Genomic DNA, 19,362 nt, shown 5'->3' on the forward strand with positions numbered 1-19,362 from the left:
GACTCCCTCAAGCTCCTTGCACGGTCAGCGGGCCTCTCTAATTCAGCACGAAGGGCCCTCTGGCTGAAGAATTGGAGGGGGGATGCCCAATCCAAGGGACGCCTCTGTGGAATGCCATGCGAAGGGACTTATCTTTTTGGTTCCAGTCTAGATGACCTCCTTACCAAGGCATCAGATAAGAAACAGGGGTTTCCAGTCGTCCCAGGTCCATCCACGCGGAGCCGGCCCTTTCGGAGACGCCAATATTTTAGCAAGGGGTCGCAAAAACCGCAGGACCATTGGAAGGACAGAGGAAAGAGGTCTTCGGGGTTCCTCTTTGGCAAACACCCTGATGCCAAGCGCAAGCCTCCACAATGATGCCGGGTTCCCGGTGAGAGGCAGGTTGTCCCGGTTCCTTGCGGCCTGGAAGGGAATCTCGACCAACAGGTGGCTACTTCAGCTAATATCAGCCGGGCTGAGATTGGAATTCAGTTCGCCCCCTCGGGGGTGTTTCATTATAACATCCCAGAGGTCACCAGTCCAACAACAGGCGCTACAGTCGGAAGTAAGGTCGTGGCTGGAGAAGAGGGTCATTCAGGAAGTCCCCAGGGGTCAGGAAGGGGGGGGGGTTGTACCCCCCCCCCCCTCTTCCTGATTCGGAAGCCCGACTCCACCTTCCGTACGATCATTAATCTGAAGAGACTTAATCGCCATCTCGTGGAACGGTCCTTCAAGATGGAATCCATAAAGTCAGCTATTTGCCTGCTCTATCCAGATTGTTTCATGGTCGTCCTCGACTTGAGGGATGCGTATTATCATATCTCTATTTAGCCACCCCACCAGCAGTTCCTGAGGTTTGCTCTCTACATGCAGGACAGTTTGAGACACTTCCAATTTTCAGCGCTGCCGTTCGGGCTTTCAATGGCCCCAAGAGTCTTTACCAAAGTAGTGGCAGAGGTCATGGCACATATCAGGGAGCAGGAGGTTTTGATCATACCATACCTCGACGACTTCCTGCTGGTGGGCTGCTCAGCGGACCACTGTTCCCGCGTATTGTCCAGGGTCACTGTCATCCTCAACAACCTGGGATGGATGGTGAACTGGGAGAAATACAGGATCCAACCTGTGCAGCGTCAACTCTTCCTGGGCCTCATCCTGGATTACACCAGCCAATTGTGTTGTCTCCCTGCAAAAAAGGTCACCAGCTTGAGGTCCCTGATCTCTTCCATCCAGAACCATCCTCGCTTGACCTTACGCAAAGCTATGTCGGTGGTGGGATCTCTGACTGCCTGCATCCCGGGGGTGGTATGGGCCCAGTTCCATACCAGGATACTACAGGGGGAGGTACTCTGGTTTCAGCGTCAGTTCAGAAACTGTTTGGAGAGAAGAATGTCCCTGTCCCGAGACTCCTTGACCTCCCTGAGCTGGTGGCAGGACACCTCACATCTCCTACGAGGGGTCCCTTGGCGCTCCCACATCTCGGACAGTATAGTCACAGACGCCATTCATTGGGGGTGGGGGGCGCATCTTCGACATCACAGGATTCAGGGTTCCTGGGACACTCAGACAGTTTCCCGCTGCTCCAATTACAGGTAACTCATGGCGGTGCTAAAGGCATTGGAGGCGTTCTTGCCGTCCCTGCAAGGGCGCCAGGTGCGGATCCTCTCGGACAACAGGGTGACGGTGGCGTATATCAACCATCAGGGCGGTACCAGATCCCAGGCACTGCTGTCCCTGTCCCTCCGGTTCATTTCAACTGGCAGAACAGCATCTTTTGTCCCTCACAGCACTTCATATAAAGGGGGCAGAGAACAAGGAAGCGGACTTCCTGAGCAGACACCGCCTCAGCCAGGGAGAATGGTCCCTAGACCAGAGGATATTTCGTCACATCTGTCATCGCGACCAAAGCAAATCGGAAAGTGGACAGCTTCTGCTCCCTCAACCCCAGGGATCATCCAGTAGCAGTGGATGGCCTTCAGATTTCGTGGTCTCAGGGCCTCCTGTACGCATTTCCACCCCTAATACTACTACCCTCAGTGCTCTGGAAGATCAGGGAAGACCAGGCTACCATCATTCTCATTGCCCCTTTCTGGCCAAAACGGGCCTGGTTTTATTGGCTTCGGAATATGTCTCTGGACGATCCCTGGATTCTTCCAGACGACCAAAATCTCCTCAGCCAGGGACCAGTTCATCAACCCCCAGACCCGGCTCTCCATTTAACAGCCTGGCTTTTGAAAGGCGACTATTGAGTAACCGGGGGTTCTCACCAGGGCTGGTTAATACCCTTCTTAGCAGTATGAAACCGGTGACTACGGCCATCTATGGGCGGGTGTGGAAACGTTTTCTCCTCCAAACAGGCGCTCGGGCGGAAGACCCACCGCCCGTCCCTTCCATACTAGAAGTCCTCCAGAGGGGGGTGGAATTGGGTCTCCCCACCAGTACCCTCAAGGTGCAGGTTGGGGCCCTGGGGGCTTTGTTTAATCTCTGTCTTGCACAGGATAGATGGGTGGCTAGGTTTATTGGCTCCCGGGCTAGGGCAGGGCCAGCACGTACTCCTTGCGTTCCCCCGTGGGACCTGAACCTTGTCCTGGACACTCTCACGGGGCCGCCCTTCGGACCCTTGGGGGGAGGTCTCTCTGAAGTATTTAACCCTGAAGGTTTTTCTACTAGTTTCCCTCACGTCGGCTAGGCGGGTGAGCGACCTCCAGGTGTTATCGATAGTTCACCCCTACACCCAGGTCCTGGGGGATAGAGTGGTGTTGCGGACTGATCCAAGATATCTCCCCAAAGTAGCTAGTACATTCCATCGTACACAGGAGATTGTACTCCCGTCCTTTTGTGATCCCCCGCATAATGCAAAAGAGGCCAGGCTCCACACTCTGGACGTCAGGAGGGCCCTGGTCACTTACCTAGACAGGACTAGGGAATGGAGGAGGACTCAGTCACTGTTCATCACTTTCCAAGGGGCTTCTGAGGGCAGAGGGGCTACAAAATCCACCCTTGCCAGATGGATTAGGGATGCTATCACCCTTGTGTACTCGGCCAGTGGCACACCTCCTCCCGGGGGGGGGGGGGGGGTCAAGGCGCATTCCACGAGATCCGTCTCTACCTCTTGGGCTGAAAGGGCGGATGCCTCTATTGAACAGATCTGTCGGGTGGCTACTTGGTCGTCCCCTTCACTCCACTTTTCTTTCACCACTATAGGCTGGACTTAACCTCCACAACTGACCTGTCCTTTGGGAGACGGGTGTTACAGGCGTTGGTCCCTCCCTAAGGTGGTAGTTTCTCTATAAATCTCTCAGGTGGTGCTGTCATGGGCGATGAGGAAAAATCTTAGTTACTTACCGGTAACAGGATTTTCATGAGCCCATGACAGCACCCTTAGTTCCCCCCCCTATTCACTGGTTGTGGGCACCCTTCGGGGAGTGTTAGTGTTAATGGTGCGCACATTGTTCTTTTCTTTGGTGGTGGTACGATTAATCTTTTGTTGGGCGTGCCTCTCATGCTCTGTAACCAACTGAAGCGGTGTAGAGGTCCTGCCCTTTTATTTCAGTGGGTCGGTAAGTAACTAACTAAGATTTTTTCCAGCAGGACAATGCGCCATGCCACACAGCTAGGTCAATCAATGTGTGGATGAAGGACCACCACATCAAAACCCTGTCATGGCCAGCCCAATCTCCAGACCTGAACCCCATTGAAAACCTCTGGAATGTAATCAAGAGGAAGATGGATAGTCACAAGCCATCTAATAAAGAAGAACTGCTTACATTTTTACACCAGGAGTGACACCCGGTTACCCACAAGCAGTGTGAAAGACTGGTGGAAAGACACATGAAAGCTGTGATTAAAAATCATGGTTATTCCACAAAATAATGATTTCTAAACTCTTGCTGAGGTAAAACATTATTAGTATTGTTTCTAAATGAATATGAACTTGTTTTCTTTGCATTGTTTTGTTATTTTGACCATTTCTCATTTTCAGAAAATAAATACAAAATTTATTGCTCGGAAATTCGGAGATGTCAGTAGTTTATAGAATAAAAGAACCGTTTACATATTACTCAAATATACCTATAAAGAGAAAAATCAGAAAAACTGACAATTTTGCAGTGGTCTCTTCATGTTTGCCAGAGCTGTATTTTTTTTAATATACTTATCCTATCCTCACTATTCTGTTTTTTTCGATCTATTTATTTTTTTTCACTTCCTCTCTAATGACGCTCCGCCTATCAGGAACAGAGGCTGCAGTCACTGCTACAGCCTCTGCCACCTCTCAGAAACGAAGCGTCATTAGCGATGTTAGTTTCATGGGCTCGTTGTTGTGCGATGTGCATAGCGCACACTCTGTTGTCAGCTTAGGCTAGTTTCAGGGAGGGGGCAGAGGCTGTATCAGTAACTGCAGCCTCCGCTTATGATGACACTTTGAGTATCCCAGGATGCATTGTGATTTTCAAATAAAGCATCATTAGACGGGAAGTGGGGGGAAAAATAGAAAAGCAGTTAGAGCATCAAATAGAGACTTAGGAGGAAAATGACTGCCTTCAGATCTACCATTTACATTATTTATTCTTCTTGATTATGTACTCTGGTTGTGCACAGACCTTTTGTATGCTAGTCGTTTTCTGGTGTTTTCTTTTTTTTTGTGTGTGTGTGGAGCATTTGATATTTTTACTATACTGAAGCACCCCAAGCCTTCTTCACAATACAGTGCTTACCATACCACACAAATTTCTTTCAGTCATGACCTTTGGGGGAAACCTGAGGACTGGAGTTGGTAAATATTGGTATTAACAATTAGGCAGAGGCAGCATGTGGCCCAGATTACGCCTGTCTTCTGGTGGCCAATGGCCAGATAACTTTGTTTCTAAATTGCATGGCCAGTGGACCCCCTGGGTGGCAGCATTTTGGATGCATGCAGCTAGTCTCTCTGTGTGGTCTTATCCATATGAATGTTACCATCCATGAAAAATGGACCGATATCCCTCTCCCCCTTTTCAGGTGTCAACCTAGTTGCCTGCATTTTTTTTTACTTATCCATGTTTATCATTGAAATAGACACTGAGCCTTTTTTCGTCATTCACTATTACCAATTTCTAAGTTAAAAAGGGATGGCAGTGTGTACTACAATGTATGTGTTCCATCCACTGTATCCGATCTCCATAGACTTTATTGGCAGAGTGTGATCCACAAAACGGATGAAAATAGGATATGCTGGGACCCAATATTAAAACAAACTCTTCGGAGGGCATCTGTCTCCAGGTGTTTCCTGCCCATCTGAGATGTAGAAGGGAAGACTGATTCCAGCGATGTCACTCTCTGGGCTCCTTGCTTCAGTTTTTATATTGCTGCAGACCTACCAGTTCTCTGAATGCTGAGCTCTGTATAACCCCACTGCACCGCTGATTGGCAGCTTTACTGTGCATAGGTAGAAAGCTGCCAGTCCAGAGCTTATGACTATAGAGTGCTACATGGCGGCAGCTTTACTAGTCCTTAAAAAACACTGATGTTATCAAAACTCTAGTAAGTAACACTGCACTATTATCAGGATCTCTGCCCCTACATTATGCTGCTCTGAGATTAGGTGGCAAAAACATGCAGACAGATTCCGCTTAAGATGGGGCATGTAATAGATGTATGTGGAAAGTGGCTCACACAGTGGCACAAAGCAGCGGCCATTAGAGATTTCATAGGTAGTTTCTTCCAATAGTTAAACGGAGCTGACAGATATATGCTGCCTGAATCGCAGGCCTCTTGTATCACACATGGTATGATTTTCCCATGTATGTTTGATTCTAATACGCTGCAGCCTTTCAGACAAAACTTTTTTTCCTCTGAGGAGCTACAGCATTTCATAGTCTATCATACATGACGGACATCGTGCAGCCAGTGTCTGATTGCCCAGTGACCTGCTGTTGTGGCTTGTACTGGGCTCGGTGATTCACCTTCCAATAATGAAGGTGTTAAAAATGCAGGGATAAAGTAGGTACATTTCTCAAATATTGCTTCCATTCCCCAAAGAAGAGAGAAAGGAGAGCTTGTGTGACTAATCAGATGAAGATGTAGTGTTTGTGGGCTGTGGAGACCTTTTTAGCAATGGTGTGACCCTGGCTTGTATGCTGATGTGTAGTCGGATATTTCCACCACTTGTTCCATTAGATTAGTCACACACCAGGGTCTTGTGGATACAGAACTGACCCCTTCCCCGGCTGACAGGCTCCACACTCTTACTTGCTGTCTCTGTCAGCCTGCGTGACCTTGTTTGATTTATCGTGTCGTCTTGGATTTATATGGCGATCACAGCCTCACTTGACTAATTCTCCTGGCATCGGAGGGAACAGTTTAATGCTCGGGGATGTCTTCTTCATGGAAGCAATGTGACTACAAGGCCGGCATGCTGTCAGCTATAAAGGCGACCAGACAGGTGTTTCTTATAAATGTAACCCTTCCTATTCCAGGACCTGTAAATTGAGCTAGACACCTTACTGAAGTATCTTTCCCTTCAAAGCCATTACAGACATCCACTATATATTTTTTTCATTGGGTAAAAATTTGTAAAATAATATGTAATAATAATCTATTTTGTTATACAATGTTGCAGGGAAACTGTTATATTAATGTTGTTTTCAGTCTTGCCCCAAAAGTTGTCTCCATCACTTAAGAAATGTGATACAGGTAAAATATATCTTTGTACCGTGTTAGCCAGTAGAGATAAAAAATTGTTTAAACATTTTTAAATCGGTTCTTTTAAACAATTTTTAAGAAATGGGAACATTTGAGGACAGCTGCAGAAATTAAGTGGTTAATTGCATTTCTCCACTGTGACATCCACAGCACAAGTTGACATGCGGCAGATTTCCAGTCCGCAGCGCTGGTGAATTGCCGCTGCAGATATTCTCTGGCTTCTTCTAATCTCCCTCACCGGATTCTGTGCCTGGATAGCTCACTACCTGCACACACCCTAGAGGGCTTTTCCAGTTAATTAAAATGTAGCTAAATGATCTTTCCAGGACCTGGCCTTAGTGCAGTGGCTAGGAAAGGGCACCTGGGATTACAGAATTCTATATACTATTTAAAGCGCTCTTAGGTATTTTGACTGGAAAGCCTGTAACACTGTGTTTTCAATCAGACACTAAGACGCAGATGTGACCTCAGTCTTATTCCATCCAGTGGGAGCAAATGAAGGCTGATGTAAAACCTATGACCTGTTTTTGTCCAATTTTTCTATGTGTTTTTCTATTAAATTCAATGTAAAGTGAAGAAGTGGAAAAACCTGATTTTTGCCATATATTGAATTCCGCACACCCGCTGATGACAGAAGGCATGACTTTTTCTTTGAATCAGCTTTTTATTACTTTTATCATCTGTTCTCAAAGCAAAAATTGATGACAAAATGTATAATTACACTACTCACAAAGTTAGGAATATTTGGCTTTCGGGTGATATTTATGTAAAACCTAATAAGTTCACACTACAGTGATATTTTATCATCAATGTGAGGCATTGAAGTAAAAGCAGCAATGGGGATTTCCTCATCTCACACAATCTATTGAAACCAAAGCTAACAGTGGTGGGTATATCCCCCCAAATGTCAGTGTCTCAATAACCTGTCATGTGGCCTCAAGCATTGATTACAGCTTGTCAATGACATCTCATGCTGTTCACAGGTAGTTATTGTCTGCTGAGGCATGGCATCCCACTTTTTGAGTTACGAGCCTCTACACAGTGAATCAGCTGATCCCATAGGATTTCTAAGAGATTCCAATCTGGAGAATTACAGGCCGCTCCATTTGAGGTCCCCCAGGCTCCAACAGCCATTCCCTAATGATGCAACCTCGATGAGCTGGAGCATTGTCGTCCATGAAGATGACATTAGGCCTGTGTTGTCCATGCAGAGGCACAGTTCCTGGATTAATGATGTTAGAGTAGTAGGGTTGTCACTGTACTAGTCACAGTGTAGGGCAATTCTGCATTAACTACACACCTGCAGTCACGAGAAATCTGAAGACTCTGGACTGTAATATCTTGCTATACGGACAGATGAGTTTTCTGCATGAGTTACACAAACTGTCTGACAACTCTGAGCACAATTCAGAAAGCATTTTTAGAGCACAGCTTCAGACATGTCAGCTAAAGCCCTGCTAGATAAGAATACAACCCCACCATACATAATGGATGGCTTTGTGCTGACTCTCCCATACACATGCTTGGCGCAGCCAATTGCTCCTGTGTTCTCCATGAAAGGAGCCTGGCAGCGACTTATCTCTAAAAGGACTGATCGTCAAAAAAACGACATTTGTCAGGGAGAGTCAGGAGGCTCCCATAGATATGATCAGCCAACATTAGGTTAAAGGGAACCTGTCACCTAGAATATGCGTTCTGACCTATCAGCAGACACGTGTGCCCTAATTACACCTCCCTACCCATCCCTGTGCTGTAAAATTGTATAATATGAAAGTAATAAAACATGTTTTATTACCTTCATATTTCGTATGTAAATAGCAGGGAATATGGTCACAGGGGCGGCGCCTTGCCCTATGGACGTCTGCATATTTCCGTGGTATCATGCCCCTGTGGGCGTGATACCATGGAGCGACGTCCCCGTCGCTCATTCTATCCTGCGAGCATTGCAGCAGGCTTCTCTTCCGGGTTCTCCTTGTCAGTTTCAGACGCACACTGCGCGTCTGAAGCCGGCGATTGAACACCATCGCTTTTTTCTTCACCATGGAAGGGACTCTGCAATAATCCACCACTGTTGTCTTCTGTGGACGTCCAGGCCATTTTTTTTTTTTTGTGTTGCAGAATCTACCAAACTGTTGATTTTGCCTCTCCTATCACTTTTCCAGCTTAATGATGGTCTGTTTCTCTTCCTCTGACCGCATTTTGTGGGTTCACAGCAGCAGCTTCCAAGTACAAATGTCACACCTGTAATCGGCTTCAGACCTTTTACCTGCTTAACACTAGAAGTCCCAGAAATTTCGAGCCCCCCCCCCCCCTCCCCTGAAGAAAGAGGGTCAAATGACTCTTAGTCCAAACTGAATAGAACTAACTAGAAACTAAATGGCCAAGCTCAATGGAAAACAACAACCTCCTGTGGTGCAACAGTAATGGCCTTAATTACAGAAGAAAAGACGGTGATTATAGGATGTTAGCTAAAATCCTTCAGGTCATTCGACCCGTCTCTGGGTTCCAAAGGTAGAAATGTTAATTGACCCCTCTCTGGGACTTCTTGTGTTAACTGATGATAGAATAATGAGTGAATAGCCCATGCAGCCCATTAAAGTGCTCTTGAGATAATTGTCCGATTTACCTTTTGGTCCTTTGAAAAGCTGTAATTACTAAACCCTTACCTCAGTTAGGATGTGAATACCCCCAAATTAAGGCCATGTTCACAAGTTCAGCATTTGGTCAGTATTTTACCTCCGTATTTGTAAGCCAAAACCAGGAGAGGGTAATAGATACAGAAGTGGTGCTCGTGTTACTATTATACTTTCCTCTGATTGTTTCACTCCTGGTTTTGCTCACATAAACTGATGTAATATACTGAATGTGTTAATGTGGTCTGCACTTTAAGCTTTATTAATTATATAACTATCTTTATTATGTTTTGGTAAACCGCTAAAATGCCAAAATTTGTGTCATTGTCCAAATATTTCTGGACTTAAGTGTACATGTGGATTCAGAGGAGCTGACCCACTTGTGCTTAATCTGTTGGCTTTTCCTTGCAAAAGCTTCATGAATAAGTAGTTTGTAAACTTTCCTCTGTGGCATGAGGAAAAATTACACAATTTTTTATTTTTTTTGGTAGCGCTTTGTGAACGGGCTGTGAAAACCCAATTCACATGTACAGAATGTTTATGGCTTTTATGTGGATTTCCACTCTGAATCTGCATATGATGTACCAGTATAATGTCAGTGAGTGGTAATGTGAAAAAAGGCGATGAGATGGCACACATCTGTTTATAGATCCTGTAAAATTGTTAAACACCATGACACCAAACTTTCAGGTAATACCACGTACTTTAATTATTTATAATTTTCTTCATTATCTTACTAATTTTTGTAAAATAAATAGTGCACTTACAGTGCCTTGAAAAATAGTCATACTCCATGAACTTTTCCACATTTTTTCACATTACACCCCTAAACATATGTATTTTCTGGGGATTGTATGTGATATACTTAAACACAATAGCAAGTATAAAGCTACTTTCACACATCCGGTTTGAGCCGTGCGGCTCAATCCGGCTGTGAAACCTATGTAACGGATGCGGTGAAAACACCGCATCCTTTGCATAAGTTTTTACATGCGGCCGGTCCGTTTTTTTCCGGTTGCGGCACGCTACTGAGCATGCGCAGTGGAAAAAAACGCATGCGGCGGCCGGATGCGGGTTTTTCCGCATCCGGCATCCATAGGGATGCATTGAAAATGCGCCGCAGCGGCCGGATGCGGCGCGATGCGGTTTTTTTGCCGGAGCAAAAAACGTTGCAGGGAACGTTCTATCCGGCCGCCGCATCGGCTAAATCTGCCGCTTGCGGCAAAAACCGGACCGAACGCAAGCCCCTGCGGCACAATACAGCACTAATGTAAGTCTATGCAAAAAAAAAACGCAACCGGCGTTACAAAAGCCGGTTGCGTTTTTTCTGCAGAACGCCGTATTGTGCCGCAGAGCAAAAATCCGGATGTGTGAAAGTAGCCTAAGTGTAAAGGAATTGATAAAATATTTCTAATGATTTTAAAAATCTGAAAATTGTGACGTGCATTTGTATTCAGCCCCTTGAGTCAATACTTTGAAGGACCACATTACTCTGTAATTAGTGCTGCAAGACGTGTGGGGAATGTCTCTACTAGCTTTGCACATCTAGTGGCTGACATTTTTTGCCCATTCTTTTTTGCAAAATAGCTATAGCTCAGTGAGATTGGATGGAGGCGTCTGTGAAAAGCCATCTTGAAGACTTGCATATTCTCAGTGGGATTTAGGTCTGGACTCCAACTGGGCAACTCATACACATGAATATACTTTGATATAAAAAAATTCCTTTGTAACAGTTGGTAGTATGTCCAGGGTTGTTGTCCTACTTGAAGACGGACCTATACCCCAGTCTCGATTTACTAATATATATATATATATATATATAATATATATATATATAATATATATATATATATATATATATATATATATATTATAATTACAGTGTCTTGCGAAAGTATTCGGCCCCTTTGAATTTTTCAACGTTTTCCCACATTTCAGACTTCAAGCATAAAGATAAAAATATTAATGTAATGGTGAAGAAAACAAGTGGACACAATTGTGAAGTTGAACAAAATTTATTGCTTATTTTAAACTTTTATAAAAAATAATAAACTGAAAAATGGAGCGTGCAATATTATTCGGCCCCTTTAAGTTAATACTTTGTAGCGCCACCTTTTGCTGCAATTACAGCTGCAAGTCGCTTGGGGTATGTCTCTATCAGTTTTGTACTTCTAGAGACTGAAATTCTTGCCCATTCTTCCTTTGCAGCTGGAGCTTGAGTGAGGTTGGATTGAGACCGTTTGTGAACAGCAGTTTTCAGCTCTTTCCACAGATTCTCGATTGGATTCAGGTCTGGACTTTGACTTGGCCAGTCTAACACCTGGATGCGTTTATTTGTGAACCATTCCATTGTAGGTTTTGCTTTATGTTTGGGATCATTGTCCTGTTGAAAGACAAATCTCTGACCCAGTCTCAGGTCTTTTGCAGACTCCAACAGGTTTTCTTCAGGAATGGTCCTGTATTTGGCTGCATCCATCTTCTCATCATTTTTAACTATCTTCCCTGTCCCTGCTGAAGAAAACCAAGCCCAAACCATGATGCTACCACCATGTTTGACAGTGGGGATGGTGTGTTCAGTGTGATAAGCTATCTTGCTTTTATGCCAAACATATCGTTTGGCATTGTGCCCAAAAACCTTCTTCCACATATTTGGTGTGTCTCCCAGGTGGCTTGTGGCAAACGTTAAACAACACTTTTTATGGATATCTTTGAGAAATGGCTTTCTCCTCGCCACTCTTCCATAAAGGCCAGATTTGTGTTGTTGTCCTATGGACAGACTCTCCCACCTTAGCTATATATCTCTGCAGTTCATCCAGAGTGATCATGGGCCTCTTGGCTGCATCTCTGATCAGTCTTCTCTTTGTTTGAGATGAAAGTTTGGATGGACGGCCGGGTCTTGGTAGATTTGCAGTGGTATGATACTCCTTCCATTTCAAAATGATCGCTTGCACAGTGCTTCTTGGGATCTTTAAGGTTGTGGAAATCTTTTTGTAATCAAATCTGGCTTTAAACTTCTCAACAACAGTATCACGGACCTGCCTGTTGTGTTCCTTGGTCTTCATGATGCTATCTTTGCTTTAAACAGAACACTGAGCCTATCACAGAGCAGGTGCATTTATACGGAGACTTGATTACACACAGGTGGCTTATATTTATCATCATCAGTGATTTAGGACAACATTGGATCATTCAGAGATCCTCAAACTTCTGGAGTGAGTTTGCTGCGCTGAAAGTAAAGGAGCCGAATAATATTGCACGCCCCAATTTTCAGTTTTTTATTTTTTACAAAAGTTTAAAATAAGCAACACATTTCGTTGAACTTCAGAATTGTGTCCCACTTGTTGTTGAATCTTTATCATAACATTAAAAATGTTATCTTTATGTTTGAAGCCTGATATGTGGGAAAAGGTTGAAAAATTCAAAGGGGCTGAATACTTTTGCAAGGCACTGTATATTATATAATTATATTATATAATGCATATTATATGTATTATATTATATGTATTATATAATGTAATTTTTGAGTGGTTTAATTCCAGCCTTGCTGAAGCATCCCCAGATCATCATCGATCCTCCACCAAGGCCACAGTCTCTTGCACCAAATTTCACAGTGGGTGCAAGACACTGTAGCTTGTACGCCTCTCCAGGTCTCTGTCTAACCATTAGGCGACCAGGTGTTGGGCAAAGCTGAAAATTAAAATCATCACAGAAGATTACCTTATACCAGGAATTGGGCAAATTAAAATTTGCGAAGAACATATGAATCAAGCCGCATACAAGGTTATCCTGGTAAAATAGTTGCTTCCATATGCTCATGCAATGTTCCTCAACTCTGAAGACTGTTTTTTCCAGCAGGACAATGCGCCATGCCACACAGCTAGGTTAATCAATGTGTGGATGAAGGATCACCACTTCAAAACCCTGTCATGGACAGCCCAATCTCCAGACTTGAACCCCACTGAAAACCTCTGAATTGTTAAGAGGAAGATGGATAGTCACAAGCCATCAACCAAAGAAGAACTGCTTAAATTTTTGTGCCAAGAGTGGCATAAGGTCACTTAAAAACAGTGTGAAAGGCTGGTGGAAAGCATGCCAAGACATATGAAAGCTGTGATTAAAAATCATGGTTATTCCACAAAATATTGATTTCTGAACCCTTCCTGAGTTAAAACATTAGTACTGTTGTTTCTAAATGATTATAAACTTGTTTTCTTTGCATTATTTGAGGTCTGAAATTAATGCATTGTTTTGTTATTTTGACCATTTCTCATTTTCAGAAAATAAATACAACATTTTTTGCTTGGAAATTCGGAGACATGTTGTCAGTAATTTATAGAGTAAAAAAAACAATTTACATTTTACTCAAACATACCTATAAAGAGAAAAATCAGAAAAACTGAACATTTGGAAGTGGTCTCTTAATTTTTGCCAGAGCTGCATACATAAATTTTTTTTTTTTTTATTTTAGCCTCTTATAGGTTTTGCTCAGAGATTGACTTGTATTTAGCTCCATCCATCTTTCAAACTCTGACCAGTTTCCATGTCCCTGGTAAAGAAAAACATCTCTTACAGTATGATGCTGCCACCACCATGTTTGATGGTGGGGATGGTGATGTGCATAGTTAGTTTTTCGCCACAAATAGCGAATTGCATTTAGCCTAAAAAGTTCCACTTTGATCTCATCTGACCACATCACCTTCTTCCACATGCTTGATGTTTCCTCTTCATGGCTTTTTTGCATACTGCAACCAGGACTTATTACTTACTTTAAAAAATTGCTTTCTTGCCAAACTTCCATAAATGCCAGAATTGGGGAATATTAATCTAATAGTTCAACTAATAACCACCCACCTAAGCTGTGGATCTCTGCAGCTTCTCCAGAGTGACCATGAGCCTCTTGGCTGCTTCTCTAACTACTGCTCTCCTTGCTTGGGATGTTAAGGCCACTTTACACACAGAGATAAATCTTTGGCAGATCTGTGGTTGCAGTGAAATCATGGGCATATTGTTCCATTTGTACACAGCACAAACCTGGCACTTATTGTCCACAATTTCACTGCAACCACAGATTTATCTCTGTGTAAAGGGGCCTTTAGTTTAACCAGATTGCTATGTCTTGGTAGGTTTGCAGTTGGGCCATTTTTGGGTGATGGTTTGAACAGAGCTCCTCAAAGTGTGGACTATTTCTTTAAAACCTTGTTTAGATGTATTTTTGGAACCCAATCTTGCTTTACTCTTCTCCATTACTTTATCTCTGACGTTTCTGATATGTTCCTTGGTTATCATGATGCTGTTTGATCTCTAGTGTTCTCCAACAAACCTCTGAGGCCTTCACAGAACAGCTGTAATTATACTGCAAATGAAGTACACACAGGTGGACTCAATTTCCTAATTTGGTGACCTCTGGAGGCACTTTTTCACTCAAGATTTTATTTAGGGGTAACAGACTACCAGGGGCTGTATATACAAATGCACGTCACAAGTTTCAAAGTTTTATATTAATATATTTAGAAAACCATGTATCATTTCTTTTGTTTCACAAATACTTAGTGTTGGTATATCACATAAAATCCTAATAATATGCATTTACGTTTGTGGGTGTAACATGAAAAAATGAGGGGGGCCAGATGAATCTTGCCTGGTGTTTACAGACCTCAGCTATAACAGCCATTATTCCTTATATATCTGTCTTCCAGCTAAACTGCTTCCTGCTGACTGCGACGGCAGAAAAGACCCGGTAATTGTATTTTCTTTTTTTATGGATTTCTTCTTTATTTAGTTTCTATGAGAGCATATGTAGTTTTTTTTATCTATCTGCACATCTTTGCAAATTACTGCCTGTCCAAATCTAACCAGTGTAACAGTGATGCATTCACAATAAATTTTAATACCCGTACTTTATGCAAGTGTTTTGTGTACTGTGTTTATACTATGTAAATAGCATTATGGTGTTGTCGTCTTTTATGACAAAGCAGCCATTATCGATGAGGGTACAACTTCATTTTCCCTGAGCTTCTTGATGGAATATTCATACTATAGTTTAGTTTAACTTCACATCACCTATTGGTTAACTTTATTTTAGACCGATCTTTGTGCCAAAGTAATGACTTGTGTAGGTATATCTAAAACCATGCCACTCTCCAATTGGGCCACAAACCCTATTTATTATGTTCTAAACACCTAATATATAGGCTTAAAGGGAACCTCTCACCAGGTTTGGGACCTATAAGCTGCGGCCACCACCAGTGAGCTCTTTTATACAGCATTCTGTATAGAAGAGCCCAGGCTGCTGTGTAGACTGTAACAATCACTTTATAATACTCACCTAGGAGGTCGCTCTGGTGCAGACTGGTCAGATGGGTGGCGCTGTTCTCCAGGACCAGCGCCTCCTCCTTCGGCCATCTTGGTCCTCCTTCTTCTGAAGCCTGGGTGCATGACGCGTCCTACGTCATACACACAGGCTGGTATTGAGGTCCTGCGTAGGCGCACTACAATACTTTGATCTGCCATGAGCAGGGCAGATCAAAGTGCGCCTGCGCAGGACCTCAATGCCGGCAAGTGTGTATGACGTAGGACGTGTCATGCACCCAGACTTCAGAAGATGGAGGACGAAGATGGCCGAAAGAGGAGGCGCCGGAGAACGGAGACACCCATTCGTCCAGTCTGCACCGGAGCGACCTCCTAGGTGAGTATTATAAAGTGTTTACGTTCTACACAGCGGCCTGGGCTCTTATATACAGCATGTTAGAATGCTATATACAAGAGCTCACTGGTGGTGGCCACAGCTTATAGGCCCCAAATCGGGTGACAGGTTCCCTTTAAAGGGAATCTTTTAATAGGATCAACCATCCTAAGCCGTCTATATGGACTGAATAAAATGGTATGTTGGTATCTGTGATCCGATGTCTTATTCCCAAGAAATTATTTTTTCTTTATCGTTCCTTTGGGAGACCCAGACCATGGGTGTTTAGCTTCTGCCTCCGGAGGACACACAAAGTACTACACTTAAAAGTGCAGCTCCTCCCTCTGAGCTTATACACCCCCTGGTAGCCAGTCCTAGCCAGTTTATTGCTTTGTGTCAGGAGGCATACATCCACACACACACATGCATTCTCATCTGATTTGTTTGACTTTTGGAAAGAGTTTGAAGAAAAGCGGGTCCATGTCTGGACTCCCGGCATGTCCCTTCTCACTCCACTGTGTCGGCGGTGTTGTTAAGGTTGATTTACAAGGCTGTAGCCTTACATGCCGTGCTCCTTCACCATCCCTTCTGGGCTCTGGCTTGAAGTGGGAGCCAGCACGGTCTCCATGCCTGGCAGGAGTCCGGTCTCCATCCACAGCCCCTTGAGGATTCTGTTGGATCGGAGCACTCATCCCCAGGGACATGGCCCTGCGTCTCAGCAGCTAAGTACCTGAGACGTTTATGTTGGGGGTCCCGGTTCTTTATTGTAAGGGGAGAGGAGTATGCTGTATGTGATTCTTTTAACTTTTCCGGCGGGTTCTCTAGCTTTTGCCTGAGAACCGCAGCGATGGTGCCTGCTTGTCGGCCTTGCCGCTTAAATTTAGGCCCCGGCTTCACCGGAGGCCTAGTTTCATTTTCCTCACATGTCACTCATGCAGAGGGACAGGTTCGGCTCCTCCCGGCGGCCGTTCTACACAGGGGAGGGACACTCCCCACTGCTGGGGCGTCCCTCCTTCCCTGCAGGTCTCTATAGCCCTCCAGTTCCCGCTCTTTTATAGGAACGCCCCTAGTCCCACCCCATCTCTTCGCTCCGGTGGCCATTTCTCAGGCAGAGTTCACTCTGCTCTGGGACATCCTGCATTCTGCATCTCTGCTGAGGTGCTGCGCACTGGGGGACCAGGCTTCGGGATCTGGAGGGCACACAACACCGCGCTCAGCGGTCTGGTAAGCCACAGCCGGTCTCCGGTTGTGGACCTCTGTATATTCTCCCTGGGGTTCATTCTCTGCAAAGCCCCTACTCCAGCAGCATGTCTCACACAAGGAGCAAGGCTCCAAAGCTTTATTCTGCATGCACTGCATGTAAGCTCCTGCTGCCTGAGCCGAGCATTTATCCACACTGTGATGGTTGCTCTAACTTGGTGGTGCCACAGCCTGGAGTCTCACCCCCAGTGGTCTCTCAGGCTGCTGCTGCACCTGTGACTGAACCCCCGGCCTGGGTAGAGTCCTTTTCTAGGTCCATATCCCAGTCATTTGCTGAGTCCATGGGACTTTTGTCCAGGACTTGATGAATATGCATCAGCCTCCCTCACAGGGTGCCTCTAATACTCTTGACAGAGGACTCCTATCCTCTGACCTCCGTCCATCGGAGCTCACGGAGGATTCATCATCTGATCCCAGACCCCATCCTTCTAAGAGAAGGCGCAGGGTTTCCCCCCCCTCCCCATCCCACGGCTCTGTCTCAAGAGCTGACTCTCAAGATGAGGAGGATGCCCTCACTGGGGGCTCGGAGGCTATGTATCCCATCGATTTCTCTGAGGGTGACTCAGATCTTAGTGATTTGATTGCTTCTATTAATTCTGTGCTGGATCTCAATCCGCCAGTGTCAGAGGAGCAACTCTCTTTGGCAGAAAAACATCAGTTTACCTCGCCTAAGAGAGTGAAGAGTGTTCTTTAACCACTCCAGTTTTCAGACCGCTGTGACCAAACCCAGGGCCTGCCCTGACAAACGCTTTCCAAAGCGTGGTTCTGATGACCGGTTTCCATTCCACCTGAGGTGGTCAAGGAGTGGTCTCACTCCCCAAAGGTAGACCCTCCGGCGTCTAGGCTATCAGCCCGGACTGTTGTGTCGGTGGCTGACGGCACCTCACTTAAGGATTCCACTGACCGTCAGATTGACCTTCTGGCCAAATCTGTGTATGAAGCTGCGGGGGCCGCGTTTTCCCCGACTTTTGCAGCAGTGTGGGCTCTCAAAGCCATCTCTGCTTCTCTAGAGGAGATGCATTCCCTCACCAAGGAATCTATGCCTGAGATGGTTACCTTAACTGCTCAGGCTTCAGCTTTTTCATCTTATGCCATGTCTGCCATGCTAGAGGCTGCTCACCACACTGCGGTGGCTTCAGCTAATCCCCTTTTGCTGGTTCACGGCTGTTTGGTGAACAGCTGGATGAAATCATTAAAGAAGCTACTGGCGGGAAGAGTACTTCCATGCCACAAACCAAGACCTGGAAACCCGCCCAGGGTAGGAATCAATCGAGGTTTCGTTCCTTTCGTTCCTCCAACTGGTCATCCTCTAAGCCTTCCCCCTCGTCCGCTAACTCAGCCAAGGATCAGAAATCCAACTGGCGCCCAAAAGCGCGTCCGCAGAAGACCGCAGGAGGTTCTGCCACTAAGGCAGCTTCCTCATGACTCTCTGCCCGCTCCAGCCACGTCCTTAGTCGGTGGCAGGCTCTCCCACTTTGGCGACGCTTGGTTAAAGCAAGTCTCCGATCAGTGGGTGAGAGACTTCATATCTCACGGCTACAGGATAGAATTCTCTTCCAGCCCTCCAAACAGATTTTTTCTCTCAACTCCCCCCTGCTCCAAGGCCGCCGCCTTCTCGCAGGCCGTGGCGTCCTTGCAGGCAAACGGAGTGATTGTCCCAGTTCCCGCTCAGGAACGGTTCAGAGGTTTTTACTCAAATCTCTTCCTAGTTCCAAAAAAGGACAGTACCTTCCGGCCCATCCTGGATCTCAAGCTTCTCAACAAGCATGTCCGGGTGCGGCATTTTCGCATGGAGTCTCTGCGATCAGTCATTGCCTCTATGACCCAAGGGGAGTTCCTGGCGTCCATCGACATCAGAGATGCCTATCTACATGTGCCAATCGCAGTGTCACATCAGCGTTGGTTACGTTTTGCGATAGGAGAGGATCATTTCCAATTCGTGGCTCTCCCCTTCGGGTTAGCCACGGCCCCTCGGGTATTCACAAAGGTCATGGCGGCAGTGATTGCGGTCCTGCACCTCCAGGAGTTAGCAGTGCTTCCTTATCTGGACGACCTTCTGGTCAAGGGTACATCCAGCGCAGACTGTCAGCGGAGTGTTTCGCTCACTCTCGCCACCCTAGCCCAATT

The 19,362-nt window shown here is 45.4% G+C and overlaps 1 protein-coding gene across 1 annotated transcript in view; it reads left to right on the plus strand.

Moving 5' to 3' along the window:
* Positions 1–19,362, plus strand: part of LEMD2 (LEM domain nuclear envelope protein 2) — a 62,689-nt gene that overhangs the window by 11,462 nt on the left and 31,865 nt on the right. The window contains exon 2 of the mRNA XM_075335862.1: positions 14,990–15,030. Within this exon, the coding sequence (XP_075191977.1) occupies positions 14,990–15,030 (41 nt within the window). The remainder of the gene's footprint in view (positions 1–14,989; positions 15,031–19,362) is intronic.

Source organism: Anomaloglossus baeobatrachus, chromosome 2 (assembly GCF_048569485.1).
Source record: "Anomaloglossus baeobatrachus isolate aAnoBae1 chromosome 2, aAnoBae1.hap1, whole genome shotgun sequence".
Classification (NCBI taxonomy): Eukaryota; Metazoa; Chordata; class Amphibia; order Anura; family Aromobatidae; genus Anomaloglossus; species Anomaloglossus baeobatrachus.